This window comes from Mastigoproctus giganteus, chromosome 11 (assembly GCF_048544385.1).
Source record: "Mastigoproctus giganteus isolate SK-2022 chromosome 11, ASM4854438v1, whole genome shotgun sequence".
Lineage (NCBI taxonomy): Eukaryota > Metazoa > Arthropoda > Arachnida > Uropygi > Thelyphonidae > Mastigoproctus > Mastigoproctus giganteus.
In genome coordinates this window covers 59145395-59165293 of record NC_143585.1, presented here as the reverse complement: position 1 = coordinate 59165293, position 19899 = coordinate 59145395, and the positions used below count along the sequence as shown (strand labels likewise).

Below are 19899 nucleotides of genomic sequence, written 5' to 3'. Positions count from 1 at the left end.
CTGAACCATGTGTACGGTCGGAGACAATCGTAGGGTAATCTCTAGTGCTGCGGTCTCGTGCCCCGATTAAACGGCATGTTGTCCCAATTAAGCGAAGTAAACCCTGGCTATTTTCTCGATTGGGTTCTGTTCTTTAAGATTTTTTAAAAAGATTCCTACAGGAAAAGAAAAGATTCCTACAGATCTGCCAGGAAAAGATTCCTACAGATCTGCAATATTACCGACATATTGTACTCACCAGGTGTATGAGCAAGGTCATGGAAAAAAAATAAAACAAAATACGATGTGGATGTCACAACTCATTCCCTACTTACATTGGTTTGTTTCTGGATGATCACTTCCGGAATACTAGGTGCAGTGCTTCAGACCTTACACATGGGAGGTAAACTCAGGGTTACTAAGTCCTACAATCATGATGGTGCATGCAGAGGATTTGGTTGTCACAGGATTAGACTTCACCAAAATTCAGTCCACTTTACTCACAATTGGAACCTGAATATCAGTTCCATTGCCATTTTAGATTCTTAGGGAGCAAGCCCTAGTTGTCAAACCTGGAAGAATGTCTGTGTCAAACCTCAGCTAATAAATCAATGGATGCTCTCATATTTATCGCTGAAGGTTTGCTTACCTCTTTTGCTGCTGCTTTTAATACAATTGGATAGATTCCATCAACCCCAGATGCCTTATTTACTTTTAGGTTCAATATTATCTCTTCCAGCTTTGTTTCATTTATCATAAAATCATTTAAGTCCCAGTTAGAATTAGTATGCTTGTGTCTCCATCCCTAAAATTATCCTCACGTTTGAATTTAGATTTATTCAGTTTGTCAGAAAGCTGAAAAATATCATCAGTAATTATGTCATTCATGTCCGCTGGACTAAGTGTTGTTTATCTCTTTCATTTTAATGTTAACATAAGCAAAGAATTCTTTGCTACTTTTCTTTGCCTTCTTAGCCAAAGACTTCTCAAAATCTGTCTTAGCAACTTGATTTTAAACTAGTTTATACTTATTCTAGGCTTCTGTGTCCCCCCCTGATATAAATTATAATTTATAATCATATCATGCATTTTTCTTCTCTGCCACTAGTCTCATCAGTTCGTATGACATTCATTTAGGTCTAAACCTTGAAGATTTTCTTAGGTGGTATAAAAAGTTTGGTAGCATCTACCATTACTTTCCATTTGCATTTTGTAACACCATCAGTTGGTTCCACTGAAAAGAAATTAAATTGTCTGAGACCATTTTAATCGCCCTTGAAAAACAAAATTCCTTTATCTTTACCCTTGATAATAGTTATTTCGTTAAATAAATCAAACATCTTTAGATTCTTAATGCATGAAGAATCACTGCTGAAAATCAGATTAAAAATATTCCTTTTTTCTTGTCTCTTTAACATGCTTATATAGTGTTGGTTCACTATACGATCAAATCACTTTATGATGGATTCTCCATAATAAAATACCGTTCACTATATGATATGTAGTAAGCGCCGGTCATTGTGGTCATTGTGAATTGAATTTTAATTCTATTAAATGCCGATTCAAATAAGCAAAAATAGGCGAAATGTTATCAACAGGCTATAAAAGTAAAGATATAAAGCACAAATTTTACTTTCAATTAAAAAAATTAAATGATATATGAAACTCGGAAGAATATTTTCCACAGGTTAGCAAAATAAAAATAAATTTACACTTACACAGCTTAATTAATACTGTAATATGTACTAATTGATATATTTGTTCACTTTTTTTTTGTTGTAAAATTTAAAACAGTAAAAAACTAAGTAATCAATAACAAATAACACGGCATGCACAAATTGCAACTGACACAATATACGCAAGTGAGATAGGGAGTAACAAGTTTATGAGGCTTAAAATATAGAAACAAAGAGAAGATTCTGAAAATTTATTTATGTTTTTTATATGATTGAAGATTTTATGAAAGAGGAAACTACGTATAAATATAGTGCAAGCACATCAGAAATACATAGCTATATCTGAATAAATCAGAATATTAGTAAAATGGCATTGTTTTAAGTTATATCTCATATTGCAAATACCTTCAGAACGAGTTGCCACGATATTGCACTACTTCGAGTAAGTAACACTTCACCTAAGGAGAAGACTAATTTCTGATGTGCTTGCACTATATTTATACATAGTCTAGACTCTCCCATAGCCTGAGGCATATGCCCTGAACACTTTAGAGTCTGAATACATGATACACCATCAGGCATCTCTCATATTGTAGAGTTATACTTCATAACAGTTTTGCCATCATTGCATCACTCAGGTACCTACCCACCCACCGAAGAAGGGCCAAATAGTCCTGAAACGGTGCCGTCTGGGTGGTGGTATCCATCTGAGAATAAGTAACATTAGTCTTCTCCTTAGGTGAAGCGTTACTTACTCGAAGTAGTGCAATATCATGGCAACTCGTTGTGAAGGTATTCACGATATGAAATATAACTTAAAACGATACCGTTTTATTAATATTCTGATTTATTCAGATATAGCTATGTATTTCTGATGTGCTGCACTATATTTATACATAGTCTAGACTCTCCCATAGCTTGAGGCATATGCCCTAAATGCTTTAGAGAAAGAGGAAACACCATAATAATGTAAAACCCCACAGAATTTCAGCTATCGGTATTATTACAAATCCAATAAGATCAAGTTTACTACCCGTTTAAATAGATTACACTAACAGAAAAGTCCAGTAAACCAGAAACTGCAAAATTTTTATTGTTTTAAGGTAAAAACAATAAAAATTGTTTTTACCTGAAAACAACCTCCAGAAATGTGGTTTAGAAAAATATCACAAAGGCATTCAAAATTGATTCTTATAACCGAACATATTATAACGATGAAAGTAATAGCAATAATAGTAATAGAGGCATGTGACGCAAGAAAGAAAACGTATGAGTTTATGTAGCATCAGCCACAAAAAAAAAAAAAAATTTACACAATCATTTCCTCTAAATGTTTGTCCAGTTTTTGTTCCAGCAATTAATCACCCAATGGCTAAAGGTAAATTTCTGCACATCTATTCTACAACTCTATTGGTGGCTGGAACAACATTGGATGTTACAAATTGCAAATTTTACAGGAGAGCCAATTTAATGGGAACGCAATAAAAGCTACATAGTTGTCAAGGAAATCTCACATCCAACGTTGTTCCATTGTAATAAACGTTTTCCAAAAAAGGAAAAAAAAAAGAAATAGAATTTTTTTTTTTTTTGAAATTTTTAATAAAAACACAGAGAAAAGTTTAATATTGTCCACAATTACATTGAACACTTACATTAGAATTCAATAAAAAAGCATCGAATTAAGTGAAATGAAATTTTAAAAATTAAAATAAAAAATCAGAAATAGCACACACATCAGATCCAAACATTAAAATTGGATATTCTCATGCACTTGGAATATTTTCCTAAAACTCGCGGTGTGTAGGGTCCATTAGGTATTTTGTCATATCCATAAGATCTTTCTTCTTCACTTTTAAGATAAGAAGAGGGGCTGAGTATAATAGTGGTAGTTCACAGTACTTAATCACCTTCGGTTTTGCTGGGAAAACAGGGTCATGGTGCCATGGCCTCAACGTGTTGTGTCTCTCTCTTAAGTTGAGAGTAACTGGGTCATCTGCGGTTATCTTCAACCACACATACTGGGTGATCTTCATTTCTGTCTTGATTTTTCTGGGCGCAATATAGTTGAGATCTTTGAAGTCGGCCTGGCTCATTTCAGTGATCATGAAAGGCCTGTTTATCCTGGCATTCGCAATGACTGACTTCCAGTCTGAAGGGACAAGAGGTTTGGCCTTTTTTTTAGCACGCTCAATAAGTGCGAAGTCCCTGTCACAGGGCAAAAAACTGTGCCCTGTGATTAAAAATTTTTGATGTATCTCAGTGAAGTAACGTAATGATATCAAGCCGGTACAACTTAATGATGTTCCAGTTGTTATTCTGACCCGTGCAGCGGTCAGACGACACAATCAGTTTTCTTTCTTGGCCAATGGGTAGAGGTTCGTATGATGAGGTCACATATTTTAATATGCACGATCCAATTTCTTTAGATCCACGCTTGGCTAAGCTTTCATGCCATAAGAGCATGTTAGCCTGATTTTCTGTCATATTGTGGATGCACAGATTGTATGTTGAATATTGGCACTGATAGTAAACATCAGAGTGCGTTAACTTGGGCGTAAATAAAACCTGTTGTAAGTCAACGCAAAGTGTGACAAAATTCGCATTTTTTGAATCATTGGCAAGGGTTTTATATGCTTGGTCAGCCTTCATGTGATGAATAAGACTTTCTTTTTCAATCTTATTCCGCTCTTCTTCGTTGTGAGCTAGAATCAGTCGGGCACAGTTTTTATCACACTGTTTGCAAGTATCTGACCGTAGTGAACCAAATCGCAAATTGAACTCTCTTTTGAAAATTTTTCTGTACTTTGTGGAATTTGCCGGACTGTCGGGGTACTTTTCTTGAAATAGGCGATACATTTTAGTTAAGTTTAAGTCAGGGCTCAAAAAAAGTTTCGATGAAACATTTCTACTGTAGTGACTAACTTCAGTTGGGAAAGAAGCAATATGCTCTCTGATATTCGAGTTTACAACTGCATCAACAGCATGTGGACGGCTGAAATGCAATCCCCTTTTATCTTTCGGTGCGACCTCCCTGTCTTGCATTTTTTTTGTTGTAATATCTGTACTCGTCTCAAGGAGATAGTAAATGCTTTGCACAATGTCTTCTGGCAAACAGGCTTCCCATTGAGACTATAATCAAAACCAGCCAATTGTGTTGAAGTCGAATCTGTTTTATTTGGACGTCTTATTTTTGGCTCTCTTAAGGTAATTAACTTGAGCAGTAAACGGGTTTGTTCATTGTAACTTACCTCGTGAAACTGTCGGAATAAATCAAGGACCCATGGAAGGGTGAGGTCACTGCACCCTTACTTCTTGCATGTTGCTAAACAACCTCGAGGACTGTACAGTGGTTTTTATCCGGAACAACTTTTCCCATACGCCGATTCACATAACTTTTACCACTGTCTTTCAAGCATTTACGCTTTTTGTCTTTCCACTCCGCAATGTTCAACACCCATTTACGGTTGTTAGTACTGTCTAAATCACTATTAGATACCTGCATTTTAGCAACAAAATTGACAGAACTGAAACCAAAATGAATTGTAACCTCTGGCTCACTGTTACACATCCAACGTTGCTCCACAACTTGAAATCGAGACATGCACTCTTTAAACCGATTTATCACTATCTACCGGTGAGTTTGAGAACTAAAACTTTACACATTCCGATTCAGTGAGTCACAACCAACGTTATTCCACAAAAAAAAAGACTTTGCCAAAATAGTCACATCCAACGTTGTTCCAGCCATCAATTGTACTCAAGACGTGGCCTGAACATTGCCTTATATAAAGGGATAATCACCTCCTTTTCCCTGTTAGCAAAATTCCTGTATATCATTGACATCATCATCATCAGCCATTTTCAATCCACTGCAGGATGAAGGCCTCTCCAGCAACTTTCCAGTTCCTTCTGTTTTGAGCACTGGCCATCCATTTACTACTCAAAAACTCATGAATTTCATCTATCCATCTCCGCCTTTGTCTTCCAGGTTTTCTTCTAGCTCCTCTTGGGTACCATTCTGTTATTTTCTTAGTCCATCTGTCATCATGTCTTCGAGCTATGTGTCCTGCCCAAGACCATTTTAGTTCTTTAGTTTTGATAAGAATGTCCTTTACTTGAGTTTGCTGCCTAATCCATGTGTTTCTCTTCTTATCTAACAGTCTGATTCCCAATATAATTCGTTCCATTCTTCGCTGTGTAGTTCTTAGCTTCTCTTCCATTCTTTTGGTGAGTGCCCAAGTTTCACTTCCATAAGTCATGGTGGGGAGTATACATTGATTCATTATTTTACGTTTCAGACAAACTGGGATATTGCTCTTCAGTATGTGACTATATTTCCTGAATGCTATCCATCCAAAATTTATTCTTCTCTTGACTTCCAGCCATTTATCATTATTACAGCTAATAACTTGTCCCAGATAAGTATATGACTCCACCTTTTCAATTACTGCTCCTTCAATCATTATTTCCCTTTCCGTGGCATACTTGTTCATCATTACTTTTGTTTTAGCCATATTCATCTTTAGTCCAAAATCCTTACTAACTGTGCCTAACTGATTAAGATTTTCCTCTAATTCTTTGGGATCGTGGCTTATGACCACAATGTCATCTGCAAATCGTAAATGGTTTAGGTACTCTCCGTTCACATTGACTCCTTTCTGCGACCAGTCTAATCTTCTGAAAGCTTCCTCAAGGGCAGCAGTAAACAGCTTCGGAGATATTGTGTCTCCTTGTCGAACTCCTTTCTCGATTTTAAATTTGCTACTGTCTTTGTCTAGTCTAATAAAGGATGTAGCACTCTCATATATTTTCTTCAAAATCATAATATATGGAGTATCTATGCCTTGTCTTTCCAGTGCCCGAAACATTGCCTTATGTTGTATGGAGTCAAATGCCTTTTCATAATCCACAAATGCCAGGTATAATGGTGTTTTATATTCATTTGCTTTCTCCATTAGCTGTGATATTACATGAAGGTGATCCATAGTTGAGAATCCTGTCCTAAAGCCAGCTTGCTCTTTCGGTTGATTCTCATCAAGTATTCTTTCTAATCTGTTAGTAATGACCCTTGTGAACAACTTGTAGATGTGGGATAACAAGCTAATTGGTCTATAATTTCCAATTTCTGATTTATCTCCTTTCTTATGCAGCAAAACTATGATTGCATTATTCCACTGCTTAGGCATCGCACCTTTTCTAATGCACTTTGTGAAGAGCCTTGCCAGTTGTTGTGTTATGTCTCTTCCTCCCAATTTTAACAACTCTACAGTAACTTCATCTTCCCCCGGGGCTTTCCGATTCTTCATTTTCTTCAATGCATGTTCTACCTCATCAGGAAGAATATCGGGTATGTCGTACGTGTTGCTACTTTGCAATCCATCTTCCCCACTGCTGGTATCATTCCCTCGCTCCTTGTATAATTCTCTATAGTAGTCTTCTGCTATTTGAATTATGCCTTCTCTGCTGTTTATAAGTACACCATCGCTATTCTTCAGTTTCAGTATCATTTGTCTTTCTGTATTACTGCTCATGGCTGCTGATTTAAATCCTTTGTTTTCCCTTAATGCTTGTTCTACTTTTCTTGTGTTAAATCTTTTTATGTCCTCTCTGAGTCTCTTTCTAATGGCTTTGCATAACTCAGTATACTCAGTTTTCTCCATGTCAGTGTTTTTCTTGCTCTTCATTTGTCGTCTTTGGTTCATCATGACAAGTGTTTCTTGACTAATTTTTTCTTCTTTGGATTTCTGTTTCCCTATAGGTTTCTTGGGCTTTATCACTTTCAGAAAGTTGTAATATTCCTCATCGATATCTTGGTCCTGAGCAGTCTGCAGAAGCTCAAACTTGTTCTTAACTTCCAGTACATACTGCTTTTTCTCCTCCTCTGTTATTTCAAAGACCTTTGTATTATTTACTCGAGTCAGTTTTTTCCTTTCCTTTCCTACATCTATATCAAGTGTACATCTTACCATTCTGTGATCACTTCCAACATTTACCTTATTCAGGACGGTAACATCAGTCACAATATATCTTCTGTTAGTGAGGATGAAGTCGATTTCATTAGTTGTTAATCCATTTGGACTCTTCCATGTCCACTTTCTGTTCTCCCTTTTCTTGAAAAAAGTTTTCATTACTGACATTCCTTGAGATTCTACAAATTCCACAAGTCTTTCACCTCTTTTATTTCTTTCACCAATTCCAAAATTTCCTATAGTTCCTCTTTCTGTGCTGTTTTGCCTTTTTCCAACCTTAGCATTGAAGTCCCTCATAATAATAGTGTAGTGGGTTTTCTGCTCATCTAGAAGACTCTCAATTTCAGTGTACATTTCTTCAACCTCTTCATCATCATGGCTCGATGTTGGTGCATAAATCATTATAATCTTTAGCTTGTACCTCTTAGAAATCTTGAGTATTAGTCTTGACACCCTTTGTGATGTACTTTTGAATTCCAAAATGTTGTTTTTAAAATCTTTATGGACCAGAAACCCAACTCCACCTTCAATCCTTTCACTGTTTCCATTGGTGTACAGCAGATTTCCACTTGATAAACTTATAAGTGATTCATTTCTTCTTCTTGTTTCAGCCAAACCGATGATATTCCAATTCACACTTTCTAATTCCTTTTCCAGCTCTAATATCCTGTCTTCACCGATGAGTGATCGTACGTTATAACAGGCCAAGTTCAATTTCCGTGCAATGCAGCCTGGTCGTACCCAGAGATTCTTAGCACCCTCTGCTTCCACTCTGATCCTCTCGCTGCCGTAAGAGGGAGAGTGAAAGCTGCTGCGGACTGAGGGCCATTTGTATTGTTGTGCTCATTGCTGGAGGGTTTGGTCTTTTCCTCTTCACGCTGACCAGGCGTCTTGAAGAGAACCACTCTACACGTTCGTTGCCACCTAAGTGACGTAACAGGGCTTACCATCGAGAAGGTGTGCATGAGTGGATTTTAGGGAGGCAGGCCAACCGGACTTCTCCTAAATCTTCTGTAATAGAGAGATATTGGATCCATCAGTGTTTTAGGCTGAGTGTCTGATAACACACAGGATACCTGTTCCCCTCTAAGCCCCTATATCATTGACAAAAGCCCCTATATCATTGACAAAACCCCATAACCATATCTGACTGCACAATTACTACCAGGTCTTTCTTATTTTCTACCACCCTAAGTGTAGTACCATACAAATTGAAGAAAGACAGTTACTGTCTTTCTTCAATTTGAATTTATGCCCCATTAAGTTCATAATCTGAGCAAGCGGAAGAATCCTATCAGAATTCAGCGTGCTCAACCCATTAAAAGACTTATACACCTCAATCAGATCACCTTGCAGGTGCCTAGTCTCCAGCTGCTGCTGCTGCAATAGACTTCTTACCAAGAGACTTAAGCCTCTCTTGGTAAGAAGATCCCTTTGTTCCCCTCACCAATCTTGTTGCCCTTCTCTGTATATATTCTCAAGCAAATCTATATCCTTCCTAAAATGAGGCCTCCAGACGTGTACACAGTACTCAAGACGTGGCATGAACATTGCCTTATATAAAGGGATAATCACCTCCTTTTCCCTGTTAGAAAAATTCCTGTATATCATTGACTGCACAATTACTACCAGGTCTTTCTTATTTTCTACCACCCTAAGTATGCAGTTGGTACATTCCTCTGGGGTTATTTCTACCCATATGCAGTACTTTGCATTTTTCAATGTCAAACTGCAGTTGCCACTTCTCAGCCCATCTGCCCAAATTTTCTAGATCCTGTTTCAGCAGCACACTGTCATTAACAATCCTGCCAACCTTTGTATCATTTGCAAACTTCGACACTAAGCCTGAGGCCGACCGGGCTAGCCGAGTGGGTAAAGTACCTGCCCGGCAACCCAAAGGTCGCGGGTTCGATTCCCGCCTCGGGCTTGGATCAAAGTACTGCAAAAACCTTGGGAGGTGCAATATGGCCACAGAAGCCGATGCGCCAACAACTACCAAATCAAAAAAAAAAAAAAAAAAAAAAACTAAGCCTGATATATCTTCATCAATATCATCGATAAATATACAAAACAACTGTTTTGTATGTTTACAAAACTGTTGTAAATATACAACAGTGGGCCCAACACCAAACCCTGTGAGACTCCACTAATAACATTAGTCCACGAAGAGTGGCATCCATTGAAGTGTAGTGCATTTTAATGATTTGAAGTGTTTTTTTTTTTTTTTTTTTTTTAAATTTGAATTTATAAATGGTGATGGTTAACCGGTTCCTACTTATTTCACTTTACAGTGGACTCCAACCTTTTGTTTTTGTTTGTTTTAGTTGAAGTGATTTTTTGTGTCTTTTTTTTTTTTTTTTTTTTTTTTTTGAAAACCCCAAACACTAGAGGTATTAGAACCTATAGTACTTAGTACCGCACTTGGGTTGAAGGTTGAGAAGATGGAAGAAGATATTTGTTGATATTAGACTTGAACTTCTGTAGACTGTAATTTTCAGGAAATACCTATGAAGGAAGGTTGTTCCAGAAAATAGCAGTCGAATGAATAAACAAAGAAGATGAAAAGTTGGTTCTGTGAGTTTGAAGTTGGACAGTAAATGGATATTGGCTAGTAGCAGCATGTGTTTGGACTGTTTTGAAAGAGAGAGAGAGAGAGAGAGAGAGAGAGAGATGGAATTATAGAAGCCAATTCAGAAGAACAGTGCCCATCGACTTATCTGTAGAAAAGGCATGCAGCAGAAACAGTACATCTATGAGAGAGCGAGTGGAGAGACTCTGTTAGAGATGAGTCATTAATTAACCTAACTGCCCTCTTCTGAATGGAATCTAGAAGCCTGAGAGAGGTTTTGGGGGCACTGCCCTAGATGTGGGAACAATATTCCATGGTAGGACGGATTTGTGATTTGTACAAAGTGAACAGCTGTTTGGAAGAAAAGTAACGCCGAGAGCGAAAGAGGAAAACCAAGTTTTTTAGATGCAGAGGAAGCAATATTTGTAATGTGCTTGTGGCAAGAGAGATTAGAAGTCAGGATAATCCCTAAAAGAGATATATCAATTTGCCTAGAAATCGGAGTGTCACCAAAGATAAGCATAGGAGCAGAAGAATCCTTTTTGCGAGATATAAGACAAGATTGAGTTTTAGAAGGGTTGAAATCAACTAAGTTGTCTTTGCCCCACTGGAGAATTACCTGAAGATCGGCATTTAAGGAATTGGCAGCAGATTTTCGAGAACTTGAAGCTGACTGAGCTGGACAAGGTTTCTCAAAATGGAAAGTTGAATGCAATGTGCTATCATCGGCAAAACTATGGATAGGATTTCCAGTCAATGGAAGAAGGTCATTGGTATACAAGAGGAAAAGAGTGGGGCTAAAAAATAATCCTTGGGGGACACCAGCATTAGTGGAGAAGTTAGAAGACAGAGAGCCATCTACCATCACTCTCAGTGAGTGATCAGAGAGAAAACTGGATAACCAATTACAAAAAACATTTGGCAAACCATAAGATGGAAGCTTGTTTAGAAGACCTTTATGCCAAACATGATCGAAAGCTCTTGAGATGTCAAGAGCAACTGCTTGTGTTTCACCGAACATTCCCATTAAATTTGTCCATAAATGTGTAACCTAAGCCAGACTATCATCAGTGGATCGACACTGACGGAATCCATACTGGCAATCATTGATCAGATGGTAGTTTTCTAGATAGTTTAAGAGTTGGCGGTTAATTGATTTCTCCATTACTTTAGAAAGAATAGAAGAAATGGGATGATAATTGGATTGGTGGGATTTGTCACAAAAGGCAGCAAAGAACAGGAGTAAGTTCAGGAACACAGGTGTTGAGAACAAGTGGAAAAATACCATCAGGACCTGGAGCTTTCTTAGCATCAAGATTCGTCAACATCCTTTTGACGGAACACCACAGGAGGCATTGATTGGAGCATGGTGGGAGGTGTTTTTCCAAGATCATTAATACATGAGTTGGAAGAAAAATGGGATGCTAGCAGGTCAGCTTTATCCTTGACTGAAGTGACAACAGAACCACCTGGTTTTGACACAGGTGGGAGCAGAGATGGGCAAAAGTTGCGGCCAATAGCTTTGGCAAGAGACCAGAATGCTTGGCTACCATTAGGGCAAGAAGCAAGTTTTCTACTCTTAGCCTGTTCAAAATCTAGTTTGGACTGATTAATAACTGCTTTACAATTGTTGCGAGCTTTGGTGTAAGAAGAAAATGAAACTGAAGAATTGGAAACAAGCCAATTATGATATGCAACGTTCTTCTCTTGAACAGCCTTAGCACATTTATTTGAAAACCAAAGTTTAGATAAAGGATGAGATTTTTAAGTGGAGTGTGCAATAAAGGATTCCATTCCTACAAGAATAATTTCATTGACACGATCTGAGCAAACATTTACATCAGAAGTTTTTAAACAGTAATCCGCATGTCATCTGATTTTGTATTCTTGTAATGCCAAACAACACGAGGTTGGGAATAGCCATGAGATAAAGGCTCCATTTTAAAGCTGCTAAAGATCGTGTTACAATTCTTTTAGGCAGCAATGCAACAGATTTTAAAATGAAATCACTTGTCATCTATCATTCTGAAAATCCATGTTGCATGCGCCTCTATAAGAACAATAAAAATTTTCTTTCCATTATTTTGGAAGAGCAACCGCAAAGCTTGGTGGGTGACACAAACAATTTTTGAAGACTGGTTCAAAAATTATTTTTGTCCGTTGGTTATGGATTATTGCTCTAAAATTGGTGTTGAACCTCAAACTTTACTGTTATTAGATAATGCTCCTGGTTATATTAATTTGGAATCACTTAGTGATTTTCCATCTCAAATTGAATTCCTATCTCCCAACACAACATCAAGGAGTAATAGCCATGTTCGAGGCATACTATTTAAGGTGAACATTTCAACAGTCAATTGCAGACTCTGATGGTCAAGGCAAGGACAGTATGAGAGAGTGGTGGAAAAAATTTAGCATCCTACAGGAAGTTCGTAACATAGATGAGTCATGGAAAGAAGTTTCAACATCTTGCTTAAAAGGAGTATGGAAAAAATTATTCCCAGAAAATTAAGAGAGCTCGCTCTCAGATACAAGTCCCGGAATTCTCGAAGAGATCAGTAACATGGCAACTGAAGCAGGAATCGAAGAGCTGCAAGACCTAGAATTTAATGCGGCATTCATAGAAAAGGAATCTGAATCGACACCAGAAAAATAATTGTCAATTCAAATTCTAGAAAAGGCTATATCACTGCATGAACGGTGCATGAATTTATTAGAGGAACGTGATAGTGATTTTGCAAGGGTAGACACAATTAGACGAGGTCGCAATCAGATGATGGACTGTTATAATCAAATTTTACAAAAAAAAAACCAGGAAAGTGAGGTAAACTACGTTGGATTTGTATTTTCGGAAAAAATAAAACAGTTCAAGATATTTTGTACACTGCATTAATATGAGAAAAGGAAAAAATCAATCAATAAAACTGTCAAAAAACGTGAAAAAAAATGGTATCCCTGTTTAATGCTGAAATTCTCTTTATATGTGGTTTTCTTGGGATGCATCCCCTGTGTAATATCAGGGTTGCCTTTATTGAATTCGTGTACATATAACATTGTGTAAACTGATAATATTGGCCCCTGAAGAGGGCAGTAAGAAGAAAATTTCAACTTCCAGGGTCTTGGATCGAATTACATTAAAACAGTGTGTTATTGGGTTCACATTATGATATTTTTAAGATATAGTGGTGTCTGGAATGGATTAATATCATAAAGCAGGGGTCCACTGTATATAAAACAACCCTCCAGTAAATTCAGAAACATCATGATAATATTGAGTGAGTGAGTGACCTATCTATGAGTTCCAAATGATATTCAGAAAGTTAAAATCCCCTGTAATAAGACATTATGATTTACAAGCCGATGTTATTTGTGTTCATTATAGTTATCACAGTCACTTGATATATAACATTCTCCCACCCTTGTTATCCCAGTGTTATTAGATAATGTTGAGTCAGTCACACCAGACTGACTCAACATTATATTAGCAACCCATGTTATTTTGATATTTTGTTTTAGTCTGTTTTAGATTTCCTTGTGCCGGGCTGAGTATTATGGTCTTATCACATGAAGAAGCTTGAGTTTAGTTCCCTAATAATTGTGGAGGGTATGCAGATTCTGATCAGATCTTTTAAGCTTTTAAAATCAGAATTGCATCTGCACAATTGGAAATATTTATTCTATAGTTATACTATCTATAGATTCCTATATTACTTATGAGAGGGTTAAAAAAAAGATTTCCATTCATCTAGAAGTATTTGTGATAGAAGGTTGAAAAAACACCATGTATTACGTTTTTTCAACATAGTCACCAGACAAAATGGCACATTTTTGTCACAACTCGATACGCTTCTGTGGGCTGATTTTGTAGAAGTCTGGCTGTCCTTCGAATCACAGCTCAGCAGCAGGAATCATCTCATCATCAACAAAGTGTTTTCCGCAAAGAAAGAACTTCAGGGCAGTAAAGAGGAAGAAATTCAAGAATGCAAGGTCAGGTGGGGGATAAGCAGGATGTGGCAATATTTTAAACCCACATTCGTGAGCATACCTCACTGCAGCATGTGAGAAATGTGTAGGGGCTTTATTGTAGAGAAGGCGCGCATATGTACACACATCTTTTAACAGTTATCCTGTCTTTTTTCTTTTACAGCACATAGAGGTTGCCATCACAGTACAGCCTTTCTGACAGCATTACCTTGCCAGCACTTGGTTGTACCTTTGCCTTTTTTTGGAGGGGGGGTTATTCTGCATACCTCCATTGTTTTGACATTTGTCATGGTTATAGTGATGGATCCAGGTTCCATCCATTGGTGACTAGCCATGAAAAAACTCCTCATGCACTTCCTGGCACATTGACAACATTTCATGTGCATATTGTGCCCTTTCATTCTTCTTCTGGTAATGGTTCAAAAGTCTCGCAACATATCTAACATACACTTTACTCGTATGTAACCATTGATGGATAATGTTCTCCACAGACTCAGCACTAATCTGGAGCTCTGCAACTAGTTCTTTGATGCTAATGTGGTGATCTTCTAGGATTAATGCCTTAATTTTTGCAATACTTTCTTTCATTACAGTAGTTTGCTGGGCGTCCTAGGCTTTCTTCATCATACACTGAGGTCCTTCCACTTTTGAATTGTTTATACCAATGTGCAACAACACTGTAACCTGGACAGTCTTCTCTATAAACTGCAGCTATTTTTTTGTGGATTATTTTGGGTGTTTTTCCTTGCAGAAAGAACTGAATCACTGATCTGTATTTCACTTTATTCATTGTGACACTTCGCTTCATTCAGAGCTGCTAAGGGAAAAAAATGAATTGTCAGATCGAAACCGAAATTTGTATGGTTGCTGTAGAAATTTCAAGGTATCAAACAAAAAAAATTTCATCATGGTGCTGGAAATAAATTATTTTTAGATGCATGCTCTACTGACATTATAATTAATAGAGCATTATAATGAATAGTAAATGGTTACAGGCTGTAAGAATATACAATAAAATCCTGTTACAAAGAACTTCACGGGGAAGGGGATGCACAAATACTTTTTTTGTGGTTGTACTGAAATTTCATTCTAATGAATATTGCTGAAAATTATTTCAAAAGACTCATTATTCGTTCAAGTAAATTCTTGCAGTGTATGTAGAAGTACTAATTTCTGCTGTATTTTACTTAAATACTGATCTTTAAAATCAGTAATAAATAAATAAAAAGGAAGAAATATGGGGGGGGGATGTTTAAAAAAGATTTATATTCATCCAGAAGTAGTTGTGATAGAAAGATGAAGTTTATTTGTTCGATATCTTGAAATACTATAGCAATAAATAATTTTGATTTCAATCTGACAGGTTTTTTTTGTAATGCCAAATGAAGTAACACAATGGATAAAGTGGAATACAGATCAGTGATTCAGTTCTTTCTGCAAGGGAAAACACCCAAAACAATCCACAAAAAAATGGCTACAGTTTTTAGAGAAGACTGTCCAGGTTACAGCGTTGTTGCACATTGGTATAAACAATTCAAATATGGAAGAACCTCAGTGCCATGAAGAAATCCTAGGACACCCAGCAACTGCTGTAACGAAAGAGAGTGGAAGATCCTGGAAGATCACTGTATTAGTATCAAAGAACTAGCTGCAGAGTTCCAAATTAGTGGAACATCATCCACTAGCAGTTGCATATGAGTAAAGTGTGTGCTTGATGAGTTCCCATTCCAGAAGGAAAGGCACAATGTTGTACATGAAATGTCAATGTGTCATTTCATGTAGAGTTTTTTTCATGGCTAGTCACCATTGATGAAACTTGGATCCATCACTATGATCCTGAAACTAAACAAAAGTTAAAACAATGGAAGCATGCAGAACCACCATCCCACAAAAAAGGCAAAGGTGCAACCAAGTGCCGGAAGGGTGATGCTGTCAGTTTTTTGGGTTCAGCATGGTGTAATACTGGCAGATTACCTTTAGAAGGGCTGTATTAATGGCAAAGTACTATTCCAACCTCCTTAAAGCAATGTACTGCTATTAAAGAAAAAAGATAAAATGGGGCAAGCTGTTAAAGGTGTATGTGCTTGCTCCATGATAATACTCCTGTGCATTCCTTACATGCTGCAGTGAGGCATGCAAAATTGGGCTATTCTGAAATATTGTGGCATCCTGCCAGTTTTTGCCATGGCAGTCTGAAATGATGTTTTTATTTATTTATTTTTCACAATTTCAAAATTTTACGTTTTCTTACCCAGAATGACGAAAGAAAATCACTACACTTTGAATTTTTCAAATTGATCCAGTAAAACTCAATTTGTTACAAAACAAGGTGATGCCGGCTAGTCACCTTGAAGCATTACCTGGTGGAGACTGGTACGTGCTGTCGCAACCGTGTGGTGGGGGCAATAACATAGTTACTTTCGTCACCCAATTTTGTGACATACATGCTGTGAGTTTACTCTGTGGCAAAAATTTGGGGAGTGCATATAAAGATGTTTCCCATCAAAAAGAAGTAACTACCAGGTACTCAAATTTGTAATTACACATCAGGTGTGTGTGTGTGTGTGTGTGAGAGAGAGAGAGAGAAAGGGGCTTTGCTAGAACACTGTACCTGTTGTATGCTGCAGAGGTGTGTGTGTGGGAGACATATGATTTATTCAAAAATGTGGAAAACATAGGGTGCGTGTAATATTAAATTCATTATCCATATTTTTCTTCAAGCTAATACTCCCATAACCATATATACGATTCCAGCTACACAATGGCATTCATAGGAAAAAAGTTTTCTTTTGTTGTAAACCAGTAAATTTAGGCATTGGGGGGCCTTTAAAATTAATCCACTGTTTGTCCTGAATTTTTTTGCCAAAACTGTTTGGCAAAAAAATTCAGTCAGGACCTAAAAATATTTTTGTTATAGTGAAAATTTTATTAAAACAGTATTCATTGTAATGGGATTTTGCTGTAGTGTGTGTGTTCATATATATATATATATATGTATGTATTTTATTTATTATTATTTTTTAAATTTTATTTATTTTTTTATTTTTTGCTAGTGGGTCTGTCACATGAGAACAAATATCAAGTATTCACCAGATAAAATGTGGTATATAGCATGTTTGGTAAGGAAATATTTAGAATTATTATTTTGAGAGAGAGAGTCTTTATTGCAGAAATTGCAGGTTGTCGTTCACAGCCATAAGGCCAGCAATACTGGACAAAAAAATTATCACCTGTGTAATTTTTCAAATCATTACATGTAATCCCTCCTTTAGCATGAATTATTTCATGAATTCCCATTGGTAAGGATTCAAACTTGACCCTTAAATAGTTTGTCAGTATTGGGCTATTCTGAAAACAATTGAGTCTGTAATTCATTCAGTTTTTATGGCTGCTGTTGTGTTTTAACTTTCCGTTCAAAATAGTCTTATGTTCTCTACAAGATTTAAATCATATGACTTGGCTGGCCAATTTAAATGCCCTACTATTCTCTCATTAGTGTAAAACATTACAGGCCTGGTGAATTGGATAGATGTCATCCTAGAGTACATGAATTTTGAAATTGTGTTCAGCAAGTGGCACAACCTGATCATTCAGAAAGTCTGTATAGACAGCCTGATTGATCCTGGTTGGTATTTTCAGTAGTGGATCCAAATAAGCTCTGCAGATATTTCAGTCATCCAGAATATTTAATCAGGCTAGCTATTTGTATAGCTAGCCTGATTCATGTTGGTTGGCATTTCAAGTAGGCAATCCACTTCATAATAAAACATCCCAAAAGCATCATGACTCATCACAAGCTTGCATAACACTTTGAACACAGTCTGGATGAAATGCTTCATTGCTGTTCATTGCCTGTACTTCAATGATACCTGGCATAATTGGAGTATAGGCAAAATTTGGATATGTCAGAATGTCACTTGCTTGCTGGGTTTTTTTATGTGCCGCTGTTAATGTTAGTCTTTTTTGAAGGGCCTACTTCAGAATACTCGTATATCCATGTTATGCAATTCTGTTGTTTGAAGATAATAAAGCACTTAAATCTAAGTTGGTATTATTATGTGGACTTCCGAATTGGAAATATGTACATAATGGGGTCAAATGTTTCGTTGTATTTTCTTACTACTTCTTCAGTGACAGCTGTCTTTGCAATATCACTATCACAAAAGATCACTTCGGTCACAAGAACTTTTAAGAAAATACCACAAAACATTTGTCCCCATTATGTACATATTTCCAATTCAGAAATAAACACAATACCAGTGCAGATTTTGAGTGCTTTATCTTCTTCAAACAACACAGTTTACTTACACATCTTGTTGTTCAAGGAATACCTAAGATTATGCAATTCTCTTTGCACTTCTCTCTCAGAAATCAGCTGAGGTGCTTGGTTAACTTTTTGTTGCAGTTTTTGTCTAATCTGAAATCATTTTTATTTACCAGATGCGATATTGCCATCAGCTACAATCATTTAGCACAGACTTTCATTTGCAGCTCTGCAACTGATATCTAGTTGATTTTGGCTCATACCATTCCTTAAAAACCAGTTCTTCATTTTTCTTTCTGAAACAGCAAATTCTGCTACTTCTTTAGAAAGATGTCCTGTAGATCTACCAAATGCATGCAATTGTTGCTTTTTTTTTTTTGCCACTCTCTCTCATATTTTTTATTTTCCCTGTCTTCCACGGGAAACCTTGCTTCTTCAGCCAGATTTTCACATTTTCTGTTTAGAGGTATACCACACTTAGTGGTATACCTCTAAATAATAATAAATAAATAAAAAAACACAGTATCCGTTTTCTCTGATTTCAATGCTGTAATCAAACAGTCATAGAAGTTACATGTGTTCAATCTGTTGGATGCTCTAAATACCACAATTGACTAATTTTTTTGTCTAGTGTCTATATGCTTTTATATTTATATATGTATAAATATCCAGTCATGTATTTATATATACACATAATACCATATATATGTATACACAGCAGTAATTACAAATACAGGTCGACCATCACTAATCCTGCAGCTTTGGGACCTGTGGGATGCCGGATTAGTTAGTTTGCCAGATCACTGGCAAACTTACTAATCGCTAAACTGCCTCACTGGTGGTTATTTTAGCACATACAGTTTACCCAACAGCTAACCACCTCCTCTTGCCATTAAAATGTTGACTACCAAGCTAGTTTAAGAAAAAAATTCCCCAGGGGCCAAAAAACATTTAGGAAATAATTTGATTAGTAATTCTAAAATAAATATTGTACTGTCAGTGTTGTTGTTTTTTCGCTTAAAATATAAAAAAAAAAAAGGCTTTTTTTATGTCGCATATATGTGGCCACATATGTTGGTTACGTTATTTCTTGAGAAGCCATGTCGGCCACATACGTGTGACACTGTTACGGCATACATATGAAGGTCGTTTGTGATTAGTTTATTGTGAGCGCTGCAATAAAACTAATTACGATAAAATGAACTCTCAAACATCGCAATAAGTTTGTCAGTATTATTAGAGATTTTGTGAAAACAAGTTTGTTAGCACGCTGTATTATCCATGCTGTACCAGCACTATGCATAGTGCTGGTACAGCATGGATGTACAGCACTATGCATAGTGCTGGTACTTCAAAATTTGAAGAGCTACTTTTTAAAATCTGTAAGGTATGGACGAAGGAGCTACCCTTCTGTCTGTTTAGTTTTATCTAAGTTTGGAGCAAAATATCTTTTTATCG

The 19899-nt window shown here is 36.7% G+C and overlaps 1 protein-coding gene across 1 annotated transcript in view; it reads left to right on the top strand.

Annotated features, from left to right (window-relative positions):
- Nucleotides 1–19899, top strand: part of mRpL22 (mitochondrial ribosomal protein L22) — a 114048-nt gene that overhangs the window by 48948 nt on the left and 45201 nt on the right. Inside the window, exon 3 of the mRNA XM_090384680.1 lies at nucleotides 17231–17296. Within this exon, the coding sequence (XP_090240806.1) occupies nucleotides 17231–17296 (66 nt within the window). The remainder of the gene's footprint in view (nucleotides 1–17230; nucleotides 17297–19899) is intronic.